The 14,387-nt window shown below is 35.2% G+C and overlaps 1 protein-coding gene across 5 annotated transcripts in view; it reads right to left on the reverse strand.

The window, feature by feature from the left end:
- The window catches only part of CACNA2D1 (calcium voltage-gated channel auxiliary subunit alpha2delta 1), a 499,724-nt gene that overhangs the window by 23,442 nt on the left and 461,895 nt on the right, over positions 1 to 14,387 (reverse strand). For all 5 annotated transcript variants that reach the window (XM_049641359.1, XM_049641358.1, XM_049641361.1 and 2 more), the window contains 11 exons: positions 12,068 to 12,155; positions 10,871 to 10,933; positions 10,178 to 10,281; positions 9,235 to 9,321; positions 7,778 to 7,845; positions 7,359 to 7,397; positions 5,368 to 5,439; positions 3,926 to 4,078; positions 3,790 to 3,842; positions 2,248 to 2,303; positions 1,821 to 1,950 (listed from right to left, as the gene is read on the reverse strand). In XM_049641359.1, coding sequence (XP_049497316.1) covers positions 1,821 to 1,950; positions 2,248 to 2,303; positions 3,790 to 3,842; positions 3,926 to 4,078; positions 5,368 to 5,439; positions 7,359 to 7,397; positions 7,778 to 7,845; positions 9,235 to 9,321; positions 10,178 to 10,281; positions 10,871 to 10,933; positions 12,068 to 12,155 — 913 coding nt within the window. The remainder of the gene's footprint in view (positions 1 to 1,820; positions 1,951 to 2,247; positions 2,304 to 3,789; positions 3,843 to 3,925; positions 4,079 to 5,367; positions 5,440 to 7,358; positions 7,398 to 7,777; positions 7,846 to 9,234; positions 9,322 to 10,177; positions 10,282 to 10,870; positions 10,934 to 12,067; positions 12,156 to 14,387) is intronic.

Consider the following 14,387-nt stretch of genomic DNA (forward strand, 5'->3'; position numbering starts at 1 on the left):
GAGAATACTTTAGAAGGAAAACATCACCATGTTTTGCTTATTAGCATGCACAGTGTATTACCTCTCTCAATACTAGAAAATTGCAACACATGTTTTAGGTGTCACCTTTGTTTTTCAATGCAAAATAAGCACTACTGAGTTGTTGAAACCCGTAGAATAAATGTTTTATTTGACATGCTTAAGGAACTGTGGTATTTATTACTGAAAATAAACAAAATTACCTTATTTTACACATTAAAAGCTTTGGAGCCCACACTAAGCATCTTGCCCAAGCCAATGGCAAAGTAAATCTAGACTAGTGCTGTTCACCAAACTACTGTGAAGATGGAAATGTTTTCTGCTTTCTCCAATATGGTAAATAGCCACACTAGGCTATCGAGTATTTGAAACGTGACTAATGTGGCTGAGGCACTAATGTGTATTATTAGTTATAATTGAAACAGCCACCAGTGGCTGGTAAGTACTGAACTGGATAACACAGATACAGACAGAATAAGGGATTGAAATTCCATGCAGTATTTTTTGCATGTCTTAAACTGCTTCTGCCACCGTTAGCAACCACGATAAAAATGTTAATCTGTCACTGAAGATTAATTTCTTTATGACGATGTATTTTAAAAAGAAAATGATTATTTTCTTTTTCTCCATTGAACTTGGGGCACAAGGATAAAGCCAATCAAAAGCAACCATGATTCAACTTAATATCCTGATTACTTTAAATTGTAAAGATTTGTAGTCAATTTTTAAAGCACAGATTGCCATCAATGACATCTATTAATCAAAGGCCAAAGGATTACGAAACTGTTTGCTAAAGTGGATAGACTGTCTTGCTATGACACAGAGGTTTGCTAAAGTAAATCATAAAGTCATACGGACCAGGTCTGTTAAAAATTCACACTAGTTTCATTTAACTCCTTCCAGAAAACAGTTCTCTGTTAGAAACGTCTGGATCTCTTAGCAACTCTTCCAGCCCTTTCACATGCTCAGATATCCTCACCTCCTCACATTTCCTCTTTCCTAGATTAACATTTCTTCGAGAATAACCTGCCCTCCTTCACTAAAAACAAAGTGTCCTAAATCTGTGCCTCTCCCCCCCATTCTCAGGGATCCTATGACATGGATTATCACTCTCTCTCATGACTCTGAAAAGGCCCACCTTGGCTTTTTCTTCTATCCCTTCTAGCCAAATTAAATTCTCAATCTCTTCCAAAAATGGCTAAACATGTTTATGTCTGCTAGTGACTCACCTTAGCTTTGATTTTAGGAAGTGATATCTTCTCCTAGTTCTTTTAGTTTCAATTCAAAAATACATGCAATTCTAAATTTCAGTGAAGAGTAGAAGTAAAACACGTCCCTCCCTAGACTATCTTTGTATAAACCCTATTTAGTAAGTAAATGTAAAATGAAATCCTGTATTTAGCTTAGACTTACTCAAAAAGACGATTAATTCTAATCTTACTACAGTTCATATTGTTCTACAACTTTAGAAAAACTTTTAAAGGGGTTCTCTTTTTAGACAAAAAGACATTAAAATATAATCACATTTCTCTTTGTGCTGCCTAAAAATAGGTAGAATTTCATTCACCCTATTATAGTCAAAAGGATTACCACTTACCAGTTAGGATCAATCCTAAAGAATGTAAATTAAAAAAAAAAAACAAACATTCAGCAAAACTAAAGATCTATTTCCAACTGTAAATAGTTACTCATGTCTCTCTCACACTCTAATAACAGTCTCTGTTATGTGCTATAATGATTATAAAAGCGAATACAATTTCTTAGTGAAATCAGACTATCCCTAAAAGGAAGAAACAAATTACCTGGAACAGTTTCCACAGTCTAACACACCACTGAATGATTTACTATCATTATCGAAGAAATACTGGGTCTGTTCAGTAATGCAGCTCTGCTTTGACAGAGAGGCTGTAAAGTCATCGTCTTCCATCTCAACTGTGGAAAAAACAAAGATCACCAGGAGGGGACGCTACAGTCAGTGCCAAGAGCCTTCATTTCCGTGGAGATGTATTAAGGGCAGGCCCCCTGCTTGGCTTATTTATTGTTGTCTGACGTAGTGGCAGTCCGTCATAGGCGCCCATTAAATGTCAAGAGAAGCAATGAATCCAACAGATAAGAGTTACAAAATAGAGGCCGATACGACACAAAAAAGTTTCCAGACCCTTGGGTCAGGCGAACTCAACACATCCCCAAACAAAATTTTATTAGGACAATAGCTGAGTAACTACATACCTGCCTCAAGAAGTCGTGGAAAGGTCAAACTCAGGAGAAACTGCTGTAGAATAGACCTAAATTGCAAATACAAATTATTATTGACAAAAATCTACATATTTCCTTTACAAATAATGCAGTAAAAACCCAAATAATCTTACAGGTACATGTACACACATTTCTTCCTCATCTGCTTGGAAAAAATTGAGACCTTGCCAATAGAAAGTTGAGGAGTATTTTTATATAATTATTTCTTAAACTTTACAAAACACCGTACATTTGTTTCTGTAAAAGAAGTCGCGAAGTCAGACATGTTAAGGACAGAGTGAGGGACCACTTAAGTGGTACCTAGGAAAAGTGTCAATATTTCATGCCATAGTTTTCTCATTCAGGGGTGCTTATTTTAGTTTTAGAACTCTAAGGTGGAATAAAGCAAAAGATCAAACAAAAATGATTTTGTGCCATGGGTTTGCAAACCATTTACTTTACAATATAGACTATATCTGTGAATACATAACGTGACATTCATGAACTAAAATATATACCTGTTAAATATAGGACACTTGGCATATTTCAGTTTTTCCAATAAATGACAGTTGAACCAAATATTAGTATAGAATCATCTGGAATTGAATTCAGGAAAAAAATAAAAAGGGGGGGGTGAAGGAGGTAAATTCTGGCCAGAAAATAGCATAAAGCCAATCATAAAGTAATGAGGATTACTTTGAGATTTAAAAAACCTGAGTAAATTAATATTTAAATATCACTATCACAATAGAAAGTGCCATTTTTCACCAAAAATAGGATTTTTAATCTAAAATCTTTCTTACTTTCATAAACTGGTAGACTGATATGATTTTTGCTGGGAAAGCCTCACCATCAAATGAATGTTAAAGTTTAATCTACAAGGCATAAGGCTTGGGCAATGATAAAAAAGAAGGGAAAGAAGGAAGACTAGGGATCCCAGACACAAAAGGAGGTTGAGTTACTTGACTGACCAGAGCCCAACAATGATGCATTTGATCTTACAGACTTTCCACAGTGCCTTAAACAGTTTAAATGTATTGTTTTCATAGGTGGTAGGGTGTAGGTGAGGTGTTGAAGGAGGTAGGGAGGTTAAGTCAGTAAAAAGAGAGAATTAGATCCATTTCAGCAACATGATGCCTCTAAAACTTTGCCAGCCTCTGTTGGAAAGAGCTGAAAAGATAAGTCATGATGCTTTGAATTTGATGATGGAGACATCTAATTTGGATACTGAAGGCATTTAACTGAAACCTTTAATAGATTGATACACCTAAAACTTAAGGAATTGGGTAGAAAGTCTCAACAGATCTTGAAGAGGCTGAAGTCTGCATGAGCATATTGTTTTCATATGAAAAACCAAGTGACAGTAACAGTGTTAAATTGATCATTTTGTGAAAACTACCAGTATGTCATTTAGGAAACAAACAGAGTAGTTTCCATAACAATTATTCACGTGTCACAAAATCTGGACTGTCCTCAAATTCTTTACTATTTCACCGCCCCTTTCTCATTACCAGTAAAAACACAATTGTGACTTACCAGGCAGCTGCAGTGGCCCACCAGCCAATGTGTAATATGTCGGCTATTGATGGCTATAAAAATAATGAAAAAGTCATTATGTTAATCGACACTGAGTGTTCCTGCGAGAGGCATGGACGAGGTGGAAATTACTGACCACGTATGCCGAGCGATGCCCTGCTCCTTGTTTCGGTGCAGCACCAGGCTCACACACTGACTGATAATCGTAAGATTTGTTGAAAGCATAAACCGATATATTAACCAGGTGTCGCATCAGACTTGGGTCAATCTCTCCAAAAAATCTTCCAATCTGAAACAGAGGACAAAAGAATCAAGTTTCAAATTCACTCCACATGTTAACACCCCGACCACTGCAACGAAAAGAAGTAGGACGAACTAGCAACGAAAACTACTGGAGCTTAAAAACCAAAGCAATGAAGCTGCACGGGATATTCCGAAAGAAGTGAGAAGAGCTTAGTTAGGGGTTCACATTTGCTCCGTGGCTTGGTGTGATGCATGTGGAAGGAATACGCACAGTTAACTAAGCATTAAGATCACAAGTGAATACCTTGTGGGGAAGAGGAAAGCAGCGTAATGGAGAGAAATGGGTAATATTAGAGAAAGAACAGGAACCTAGGAGCAAACCTGAGGCTCATCAACTGCAGTCCATAAACATGGCCAGTTAAGAAAAAGCTCAGTGTTGACCAATTTTATCTTTTCTGTTCCTAGAAGTTTAGTTATTTACTTTGACAGAGAGAGACAGAATTGCAAGCAGTCTCCATGCTGTTAGCGCAGAGCCCAGTCTCACCAACTATGAGATGATAACCTGAGCCAAAAGCAAGAGTCGGACGCTTAATAGACTGAGCTACCCAGGCGCCCCAAGATCCTTTCTTTTTAAAGAGAAACCAGAGGGGCGCCTGGGTGGCGCAGTCGGTTAAGCGTCCGACTTCAGCCAGGTCACGATCTCGCGGTCCGTGAGTTCGAGCCCCGCGTCAGGCTCTGGGCTGATGGCTCGGAGCCTGGAGCCTGTTTCCGATTCTGTGTCTCCCTCTCTCTCTGCCCCTCCCCCGTTCATGCTCTGTCTCTCTCTGTCCCAAAAATAAAAAACGTTGAAAAAAAAAAAAATTAAAAAAAAAAAAAAAAAGAGAAACCAGAAATGTAGATTGGGAAATGAAATTAATTGGCAACGAATTCTAATTTGCTTAAAATCCCATTTGAGCCAAATAGCCTATATGCTGCCAACTTGCAAATTTGGGAATAGAAACTTCATCAGTTCAAAGCAGCCATGTATTAAGTTAGATATTATTAATTAATAAATATTTAATATGCAAACATTTTCTCAATTTCTGAGAGATCGACAATAATAACTACATGTTTTAATAGTAACTGTTATGACTAGAAAGGAAATTCAACTAATTTCAGGAAACTGTATTTAGAATGTATTCATTAATGGTTTATATTATATTTAGCATTTAACAATTTATTTTATGACAGAAATATAACAACTCATTAATTTCTATAACGGTTTGAAGGACTTTTGTAATGCCGATTAGGGAAATACACTTTGGAAACTGTACTTTGTCCCACTGTGGTACCTACCTGGTTAGTATAATCATCATGATTTGCCATCAGAAGAAACCCACCATCATCTAGAATCACACAATCCATTACCTACAAAAATAAAAATAACAATGAACACAATTCGAGGAAGGTTAGGAGGCTTCATTATCAGTACTTTGTTAGATAGATGATTTTATATATATATATTTAGAAAGAGCATACATGTATGCACAAGGGAGGAGCAGAGGGAGAGGGACAGAGAGAATCCCAAGCAGTCTCCCTGCTGTCAATGTGGAGCCTGACACAGGGCTCGATCCCATGACCCTGGGATCATGACCTGAGCTGAAATCAAGAGTCAGACGCTCAAGGGACTGACCCAACCAGGAGCCCCAGTAGATAGTTACAACAACAAAAATAGGAAAAAAACTTCAACTTAAAGATACATGCTCCAGAGATTCTGATGAAATAAATTAAGGACACACACAGATTCAAATTCTCAGGGTTTCATACTGTACCACTACCCATTTAGTTAAAACTGTCAACTGAGTCTGAACAAATCAGAAGGTCAAATCAGAAATAACCTTTTTGCCATTTGGTCATCTAAATGATCCAGGAAATTGGATAAGCCAAAATAACTAATATGTAAAAACATACTTAATATTTTGACAAAAAAGATACCTTTAAAAATGCATTGTAGTCACCATGCTTCAGACTAAATTAAAAAGCATGCAGCATAAGGATATTTATAACTACTTCATATTTTCAATCAAAATTGGTTGAGTAATTTGAAATATAAAAGCAGAAACAAAACAAAAAAAGATCATGACACAAAAGAAATCAATTCCCACCTGGTTTGTATCATGTTTAAATGCATGGATCAGTTTAGTAATTTTTATTGTATAAAATGACAATTAAAAACATTGTTCTCAGAGTTGGGGACATGTGGAAGCAACTTGCTAAAACCTCGACTCTCAAAACAGTCTTTATAGTCTATTTACAAAGTCTATGTAAAATGGAGAGAGTATAAAAAATAACATTGCTGGCTTATAATTTCACATGACTAGAAATAAGATGATGTGAACCCACTGTTTGCCTTGGAAATAAACACATACACATAAGAAGATGGGAAGCAAATAGTGGAATTCATCCTTTGTATTCTGGGAATACTTTATGTAGTATCATTCTTAGAACATATTTAAGTAATTTTTTTTTAAATGTTATTTTTGAGAGGCAGAGAGAGAGGGAGAGACAAAATCCAAAGCAGGTTTCAACATATTTAACGTTTAAAAAATTTTTTTTGTTTATTTTTGAGACAGAGACGGAGCATGAGTGGGGGAGGGGCAGAGAGAGAGGGAGAAACAAAATCTGAAGCAGGTTCCAGGCTCGGGGCTGTCAGCACACAGCCTGACGCAGGGCTTGAACTCACAAGCCATGAGATCGTGCCCTGAGCCAAAGTCAGGCACTTAACCAACTGAGCCACCCAGGCGGCCTGAACGTATTTAACGTTTGAACGAAGAAATGTCATAATGAAATAGAAGTAACAGGAGACAATGTAAAATCTAATCCATGTAAGTGGAATTTGATAAAAAAAATAATAATGGCAAAATTGAACTCAAAATGTTTTCTTGTCACTATGAATACTGTGTGAACAAATTCAGAGAAACTATCAAGGACAGGAAAGATTGCCTTGATAACCAGTAAGGCCACTTTAGTTAGAAACTTCCCACTCAGGAACAGAGCTAAAGATACTTAGAAAACTATCTAACACAATTGACATTGAGTACACTTCATACTGAAACAGGCTTTTTAAATTAAAATACTTTCCCTTAATATGTGAATATTTTTAATGGTTAGGAATTAAAAGAATTTATTCAACTTCTTACCTATAAATTAGTTCAAAATTTCATAAACTATTTTTTAGCATTTAATGAAAAATTCCTATATCAAATGACTTTCATCAATGACTTTATGATTAAAGTCTTAACAAGAGTAACAAAAAATAACAGTTAAAATTTTAAAAATTTTCTTACATCACTGTTTCTTTTGCAGTCACAAACTGGACCAGCACACTGAAAGACAAAAATACAATTAACCCCACACATTTTTAATAGAAAAAAGGATTTCCATGACACATTATCATGTTAGGAATCTGAGAATAATTTATCTAGTATCAAAGTAAGATTAAATGACAGTCTATCCCATCATAAAAAAAGCAATAGCTTCATCTTTGTAAAATATTAAGAGCTATCTAAACTAATATTTCAAATTATATCAAAATATTTTTCCTCTTAACTAATTTAAAAAAGTCTTTCCAAAAATATTAATTCATAGTTCTGCTTAATTTAGTAGCACTGAAAATTATACATTGACAAGACTTTACTTTGACTTTTCTTATTTGCATTTGACATGGAGTGTAGCATAAACGTTAGGAAATATATATATATCTTACCGGATCCCTGATTGATGTTTTGGTGAAATTCTCTATCCAAGAATTTACATCAATTTTAATCCCAACAACTGAAAAATGATGTAAAGAAGAATTGACATATACATAGAAAAAACGTGGCTGTGATTCTTAGTTATCTACTTTTCCTCTTACATTTGAATATTTCTGAGCAAATTTAAATTTCTTGGAATTAAATTAATTTCAGCTATACGTTGAAAAGCGGACTTCATTGAAAAGGTTGCAGTTTTAATGTCCATATAATATTTGCTATATGATAATTTATGTAGTGTAGAAAGTAGCATTAAATTTTGGGTTGAATGTAATGTTTATTACAGAGATTTTATTTCTTTGGGTTCTCATTAAAGAGACTGCTAACCGCTCTTAAACTACTAAATAACTTTCGTTTATATTCACAACATACTTTACTCGTTGGCAACCACCTCACCAATTAACTCATATATGCAATAAGCTAAAGGGGAAAAAAAAGGTGGTAGTGTCAGGCATAGTCTTGTAACGTGAGGTCACTCAGGTGGAATGTTTTAAGAGGCTTCGCTAGCCCCACCAATGCATGCATCATGTGCTTGAGAAATGTATGTCCAATAGACAGATACGTGGGTGGGAGGGTGAGTGAATAAATGAGCCATTGAGTAAATGAAGGAAGCAGTCAATGAGTTAGTGTGGAGGTAATATCTAGTTGAACCACTGAGGTTCCTGAGGTAAAACAGCCCTCAGGAACAGGAAGGTGATCTATCTACCTTCTCAATCTGGTCTAATGTACACTCTCTTACACAATCAAATACGGAATCATACAATGAAAAAAAAAAAAAAAACAACAACGCTTCTACTAGATGGCATCCACTTAATCCAGCCTACTTGCATTTCCCATTGATGTTCAGTTTTATGATTTGTTTTGTTTGCTTACTTGATTTTATTTTGGAAAAAAAATCATTTTTCCATTTTATTGTAATTTTTATATATATGTATAAAAAGGTTCTTACCTAATTCGTTTTATCAGGCACATGGTATATATATGCTATAACTTATTTATCTTTTCCTTAGAGGATGGAAACTTAACTCTTCATGTTTAACTTACTACAAATATTCACACCCTTGGACATGTATCCTTCTGTGTATTTCAAAGTATCTTCTAGGACAGACTTACCGAGTGGAAATGCTGGATCAATCTGGCATGTAGAATTTTGATTTGACTCCATTAATTTGAGCAGCAGTGTATACACATACACATCTAGGAAATCCCTCACCTCTATATAGTATCTGTTCTATTTTTCCCCAATCTCCCACATCATTGTATTTTATTTTCAAAACTGTGTGTATCTGTCTTTGACTTTATTTTGCTTAAAGGTTTCTGATGGCCTTCCTGGTAAGTACTGCCAGATTTTAATAGAAATATTTGGTCACATTTAATTTTGGCCATGTCCATATACCATATACACGCTTACCTGCAGGTTTAAGAAGCTTTCCTTGGATATAGATTTCCACAGCTTTGCTTACCATAATGCCTGATTCGTAAGCACCAGGTCCGCTTTCTGAAAAAGAAGAAGGCAACAACAAAAAAGGAACACAGGCCTGTCTAGATAAGTCAAATAGTGAATTTCTCTTAAGAGGGATAGGTGGATGGTGTTTTGCTTAAGTATTCTAGTGTAGATAAGTAATGAGGAGGTGGGTTGTTGTCTCTCATCTTCCTCTACTGACCAGACCCGTTGGAGTGTCCGTGGGATGTGAATTATTCAGCTTGGCTGCATCCATGTCCACAACATAATGGACGCAGGCCAAATCTCTGCTTCGTGACATTTGCTAACTGAGTGGAGAGGCTGCTGAGGTGGAAAGATTGATCTTAGAACCCCAAACAGCCTTTGCATTTTAGACGTAAGTCCCTGTACAAGATGCCAAAATTCTCTGAACTTTGGTTTCCCCTTTTGTAAAAATGAGGCTGAATAACACCTACCCCCAGAGAAGCCCAGGGATTAAATTAGAAAGGTTTGGGGAAAGAATCCAATAAGATAGTTTAAAATGTGGCCTATTGATAATTTTCATAAATAATATATTTAACTAAAACTGACTAAACTGATTGATGATGTCTTTAAAACTCATTACACGTTCTTTAATAGATTTGCAGTTTGTGAAATGAGGGATTATCTACATATGTTTCTATGCATTATGCATACCTGTTGATATGCTATCTCTACATTACTGGATGACTGTTTCCTGTGTGCGCATTTTACCTCAACTAAATGGAAGCTTCTGTTCTTCCAATGTCACACGTATACTATACACTTAATAAGGGCTGTTCTGAGCAATTATGGTTATTGGGGAAAGCAGGAAGTAATAATTTATCTTAAAAAAAAGGAAATTGAGAATGGCTGAATTCTGAGTAATACTTACTGTTAAAGTAGGGAGCAGTAAAAACATAGTTGTCATTATCGAGACTCCTTTTATAGAAGCTATCCTCGTATGTTTCTGGGTTTTCTTGCCAGTTTTCTCCAGCCCTAAAGAGGAAATGGCTCATCATTTTTATTCTTGAATCTGCCTGATAACCTACTTTTCTGTGAACATCACAGAATTTTACAGATATGTCTACATCTAATGATACTCATTAATAAGCAATAAATCACCATAGAATAGATAACAAGGGCCAGAAAAAGCTCTTGGTTTTACTCTGCAGGTGATGACATACAAGTCACTTAATAGGTCAATTAATAGTAATAGGCCTCCCCACCCTAGTTGACAGACTATTTTGGAGACAGAGATAAGATCCATTGAAGAACAGTGAAAACAATGAGGTGCTATGAAAATATTGCCAATAGGCTCTAAACTTTACGTTCAGTGTGTATGAACAGAAAAAAAAAATCTCTTTTACTGTGTCTTAGATTTTGGAATAAATATCCAAAAGGATCACTGAATAATCATATAATAGCATTTTTAAAGAAGTAGGGTATTTTAATAATGTAAGTAATGTTAAATGACTCCATTTTAATCTAATAATCAGTTTCTCTACAGAATGGCTTCCTTATAATGTGCACATCCTCAGAGTAGTCGTGTAACGTACTGATTTCTACAGATGTTATTTGAACTTACTCCTTGGGATAAACTCTGGTAATCCCACCATCAGTCACAACGAACCGTGCTTTCACTCCCTTGCTAAAACAGAAGACAGAAGAAGGCAATTTTTTATTTCACTTGGTCTCCGTAAGATAATAATTTAGGTGTTGATGACACAAAGAGAAATAAAATGAGTTCCTAACATAAAGGAAGACAAAGTAAATACATCAATACATGCAAACTATGCTTTAATGTTGCAAATACCTAAGAAATAAAGGGAGGATGCTTAACGAGGTCACTTCATAGTAAAGACCAATATAGCTGCGTTTGGAAGATGGAATTAGCAGAGATGACAGAGACAGCAGGAAGGTCTTACATGTAGAGCCAAGACTATGTTACAGGAAAGCTAGTGAAGAATGTTAAGTATTTGGTGTTATAAAAACAGAAGGCAAGGTGAGAAGCAACAGATAGTAAAGTTTCAAGGACAAGCTTCTTAAGAAGGGTCAGCTCATGAATAATCTTGAAATCCATGCTGGAGAGCTTCACCTTTATCCTGAAACTGGAGCTGCATTAAGAGGAAGGCTGGCAGGGGTGCGTTCTATGGAGGACAGGATAGGGGGTGTGGGTAGAGGAATCGGAGGCCCTGAGTATAGACTGAATATTAGCAGTGCTGTAATTTCTCAGAAACTGGAAATTATGAATTTGGCTATGAAGAAGACAGGACAACATTGTTGAAAGAGCTATTTAGCATTTGGTGACTGACTGGACATGGGGTGGAGAAGAGACCATAAATGAGAATCACAATCAGATTTCTCAGTTTGTTGACTGGGTGAATAGTAGTGTTATTAAAAGGCCACTTGACTAGCATCCCTATTTTATCACAAACATGGAAATTCAGCCTTTTTAAATTTGGTTTGTTCCCACTGCAGTGTGTAAGTGTGGAAAGATAAGTACTGGCAGATGTAGATGTTAGTCCTGACACATACCCAACACTGGAAATACAAGCTGTCAACAATTCCAAGATGAAATTGTTATTAAATTAGTAAAATTTAAATTTATGAGTCCTAGTTTCCAAAAATTTCTCAGAGAAAAGCTAAATTGAAATGCAGAATATATATATATATATATATATATATGTTATATATGCATATATATATATGTTATATATGCATATATATGTTATATATGCACATATATATATGCATATATTTATTAATAGGAACAAATACTTACATGTTTTTCTGCTTACTCCAGTAATTTTGGACAAGTTCATTTGTAAAGCCTGCATCCAGCAAGACTCTATTAATCAAATCCGTATTACCTAATATAGAAAAAGGATAGCCTCAATTACATCCACATAGTTTTTCATTAGGATAATAATGAAACAAATATATTCTCTGTTTGTTAAAGCAATTTAGAGTGGATAATATTTCTATGAATTAACAACCATATCCAATATTAATTTTCTGCATGTTTTTCTTGTTCATCTTGCCTCACAGTTTTCAGGCTATGGCCAGAATAGAAAAGCCAATTCTAAAAGAGAATTATTTTGTAATTTTTTTCAAAAAGATAGGTGAAGTATGTCAATCAAGAAACATTAAGGAAATAACCTTCCTCTCTCTCTTCTTTTTTATAGGTTAGTATGGCGATTCAAATCTATCATAATTGATGGACAATTTTATATGTAAATATAAAACTACATAATATAGTTTTTTCTTCGTTTGCTTTGGTGAAAGAACTGAATAACTTAGCACAGACCAGCACTATTTCAAGATTGGCTTTTGGAATCTGTCATTTCTGGAATAACCAGAGAACAAAATAGCCCAAGTTCAAAGGTAATGAAAGGGCAGATGGCAATGACCAAGGGTCAGTTAATACATAGTCTTAAACAAAAAAACTTCACCTTCTTTCCTTTCTCTTGGTCCTGTGTTTTAAGCCCATGACACTGTGGATAACCTACAAATACTGAAACTTCACATTTATGAAAAAATTTTATTTTATCCAGGTAAGGAATATGCGGTCTTACTTAATATCTATTACTGTAAAAGGTGAGGAGTAGACTGGAAAACATTTTAGTTGATTTTTTAAATTTAATGTAACTTCCAGTTTTAAAGGATCAATTCAATCCACATTTTTGACTTCATTTTAGGAACTATTTTCATTATATTATGTCAGAAAATTAATCATTTTCACAAACAGTCCATTTGAAAAGTGAATGATGCAATTTAATTGCTGCAAATCATTTTAGGTAAAAGAAATGAAACGATTATTCTAATTTGTGGTATAAATCACTCTTGCGAGCAATTTCACAATTTCATTCATATTTTAATTATACCGTAATTTTAAAATGTGTCTTGAAATATGGCCCCTGCTGCATATAATAAACAGGTTATCAGTACTGAGCTTTACCATTTTATACACATATAATCTCATTGTTAGAATAGTTCAAAAAAGCTGAAAGACTCTACAGCGTAAACATTTAGGTAATAAACATAAGCAGTGAGAATTTTAATTTTAATGCTGGATTAAGTACTTCCATAAGCACAATTAAAATCACCCAAACCCCTTTAAAGGAAGCCATTGAGATTTCAATCACTGATACTTTTAGTTTTACATATTATTTGATAACATGACCTAAAATATGATTGAGAAAACTGTAGTATGTAGAACTATCAGAGGAAAATATACATTTTATAGCTATTACCTTTTTATAATTAAATCTCACACTTCACATGGTTATCTAAGTACCACAAGCATCCTATTGGATCATAGGGGAGGTGGATAAAAAACATGAAGTGAAATGAAGACACGGGAGAAGAGACAATATAGATACTAGCACTATGATACTGAAAGTACTTTTGTTTCAACATATTTATACTTGCCTAGGAGCTAGAGGCAACCAATTTATATTTTTATTAACTTTTCAATGCTTACTCATTTGTTTTGAGAGAGAAAGAGCGTGAGCAGGGGAGGGGCAGAGAGAGAACCTCAATCTGTACTGATAGTGCAGAGCCCAATGTGGAGCTCGAACTCAGGAGCCATGAGATCATGACCTGAGCCAAAATCAAGAGTCGAATGCTTAACAGACTGAGCCACCCAGGTGCCCATAGAGGCAACCAATGAAAGGAATATTCAGTAATATTACACCAGTTCTTTCTCGGGAATCCTGTTATTTACTGAAAGGAAAAGAACAAGAACCATAACAATGGAAAGGCTCTGACTCAGAGTGAGCTGACAAGGAGTAGAAAGATTTGGAAACACTCCTATTCGGTCAGATCAGTGTAGACCTTCTCTACCCTGGCTGGTTTTCAGAGCAGCTGATCCTTGCTCTGGTAGCTAATGTTGATGATGCTAGGAAGTTACTTCTTTTTAGGAGATAAATTTTAATTTGTGAGATGCTTCAGTTCGCTTCCTGTAACTGAGCAAGTGCCTTGTTTAACCCTTTCTGATAGAAAGGAAAAAGATTTTAAAGAAGAAAGAGAGGGAAGGGAGGAGGAGGAAAGGACAAAAAACTCAGTTATGGTTCCTTTTTTTAAAAAAATAAATTTACTAA

This window comes from Panthera uncia, chromosome A2, assembly GCF_023721935.1.
Source record: "Panthera uncia isolate 11264 chromosome A2, Puncia_PCG_1.0, whole genome shotgun sequence".
NCBI lineage: Eukaryota > Metazoa > Chordata > Mammalia > Carnivora > Felidae > Panthera > Panthera uncia.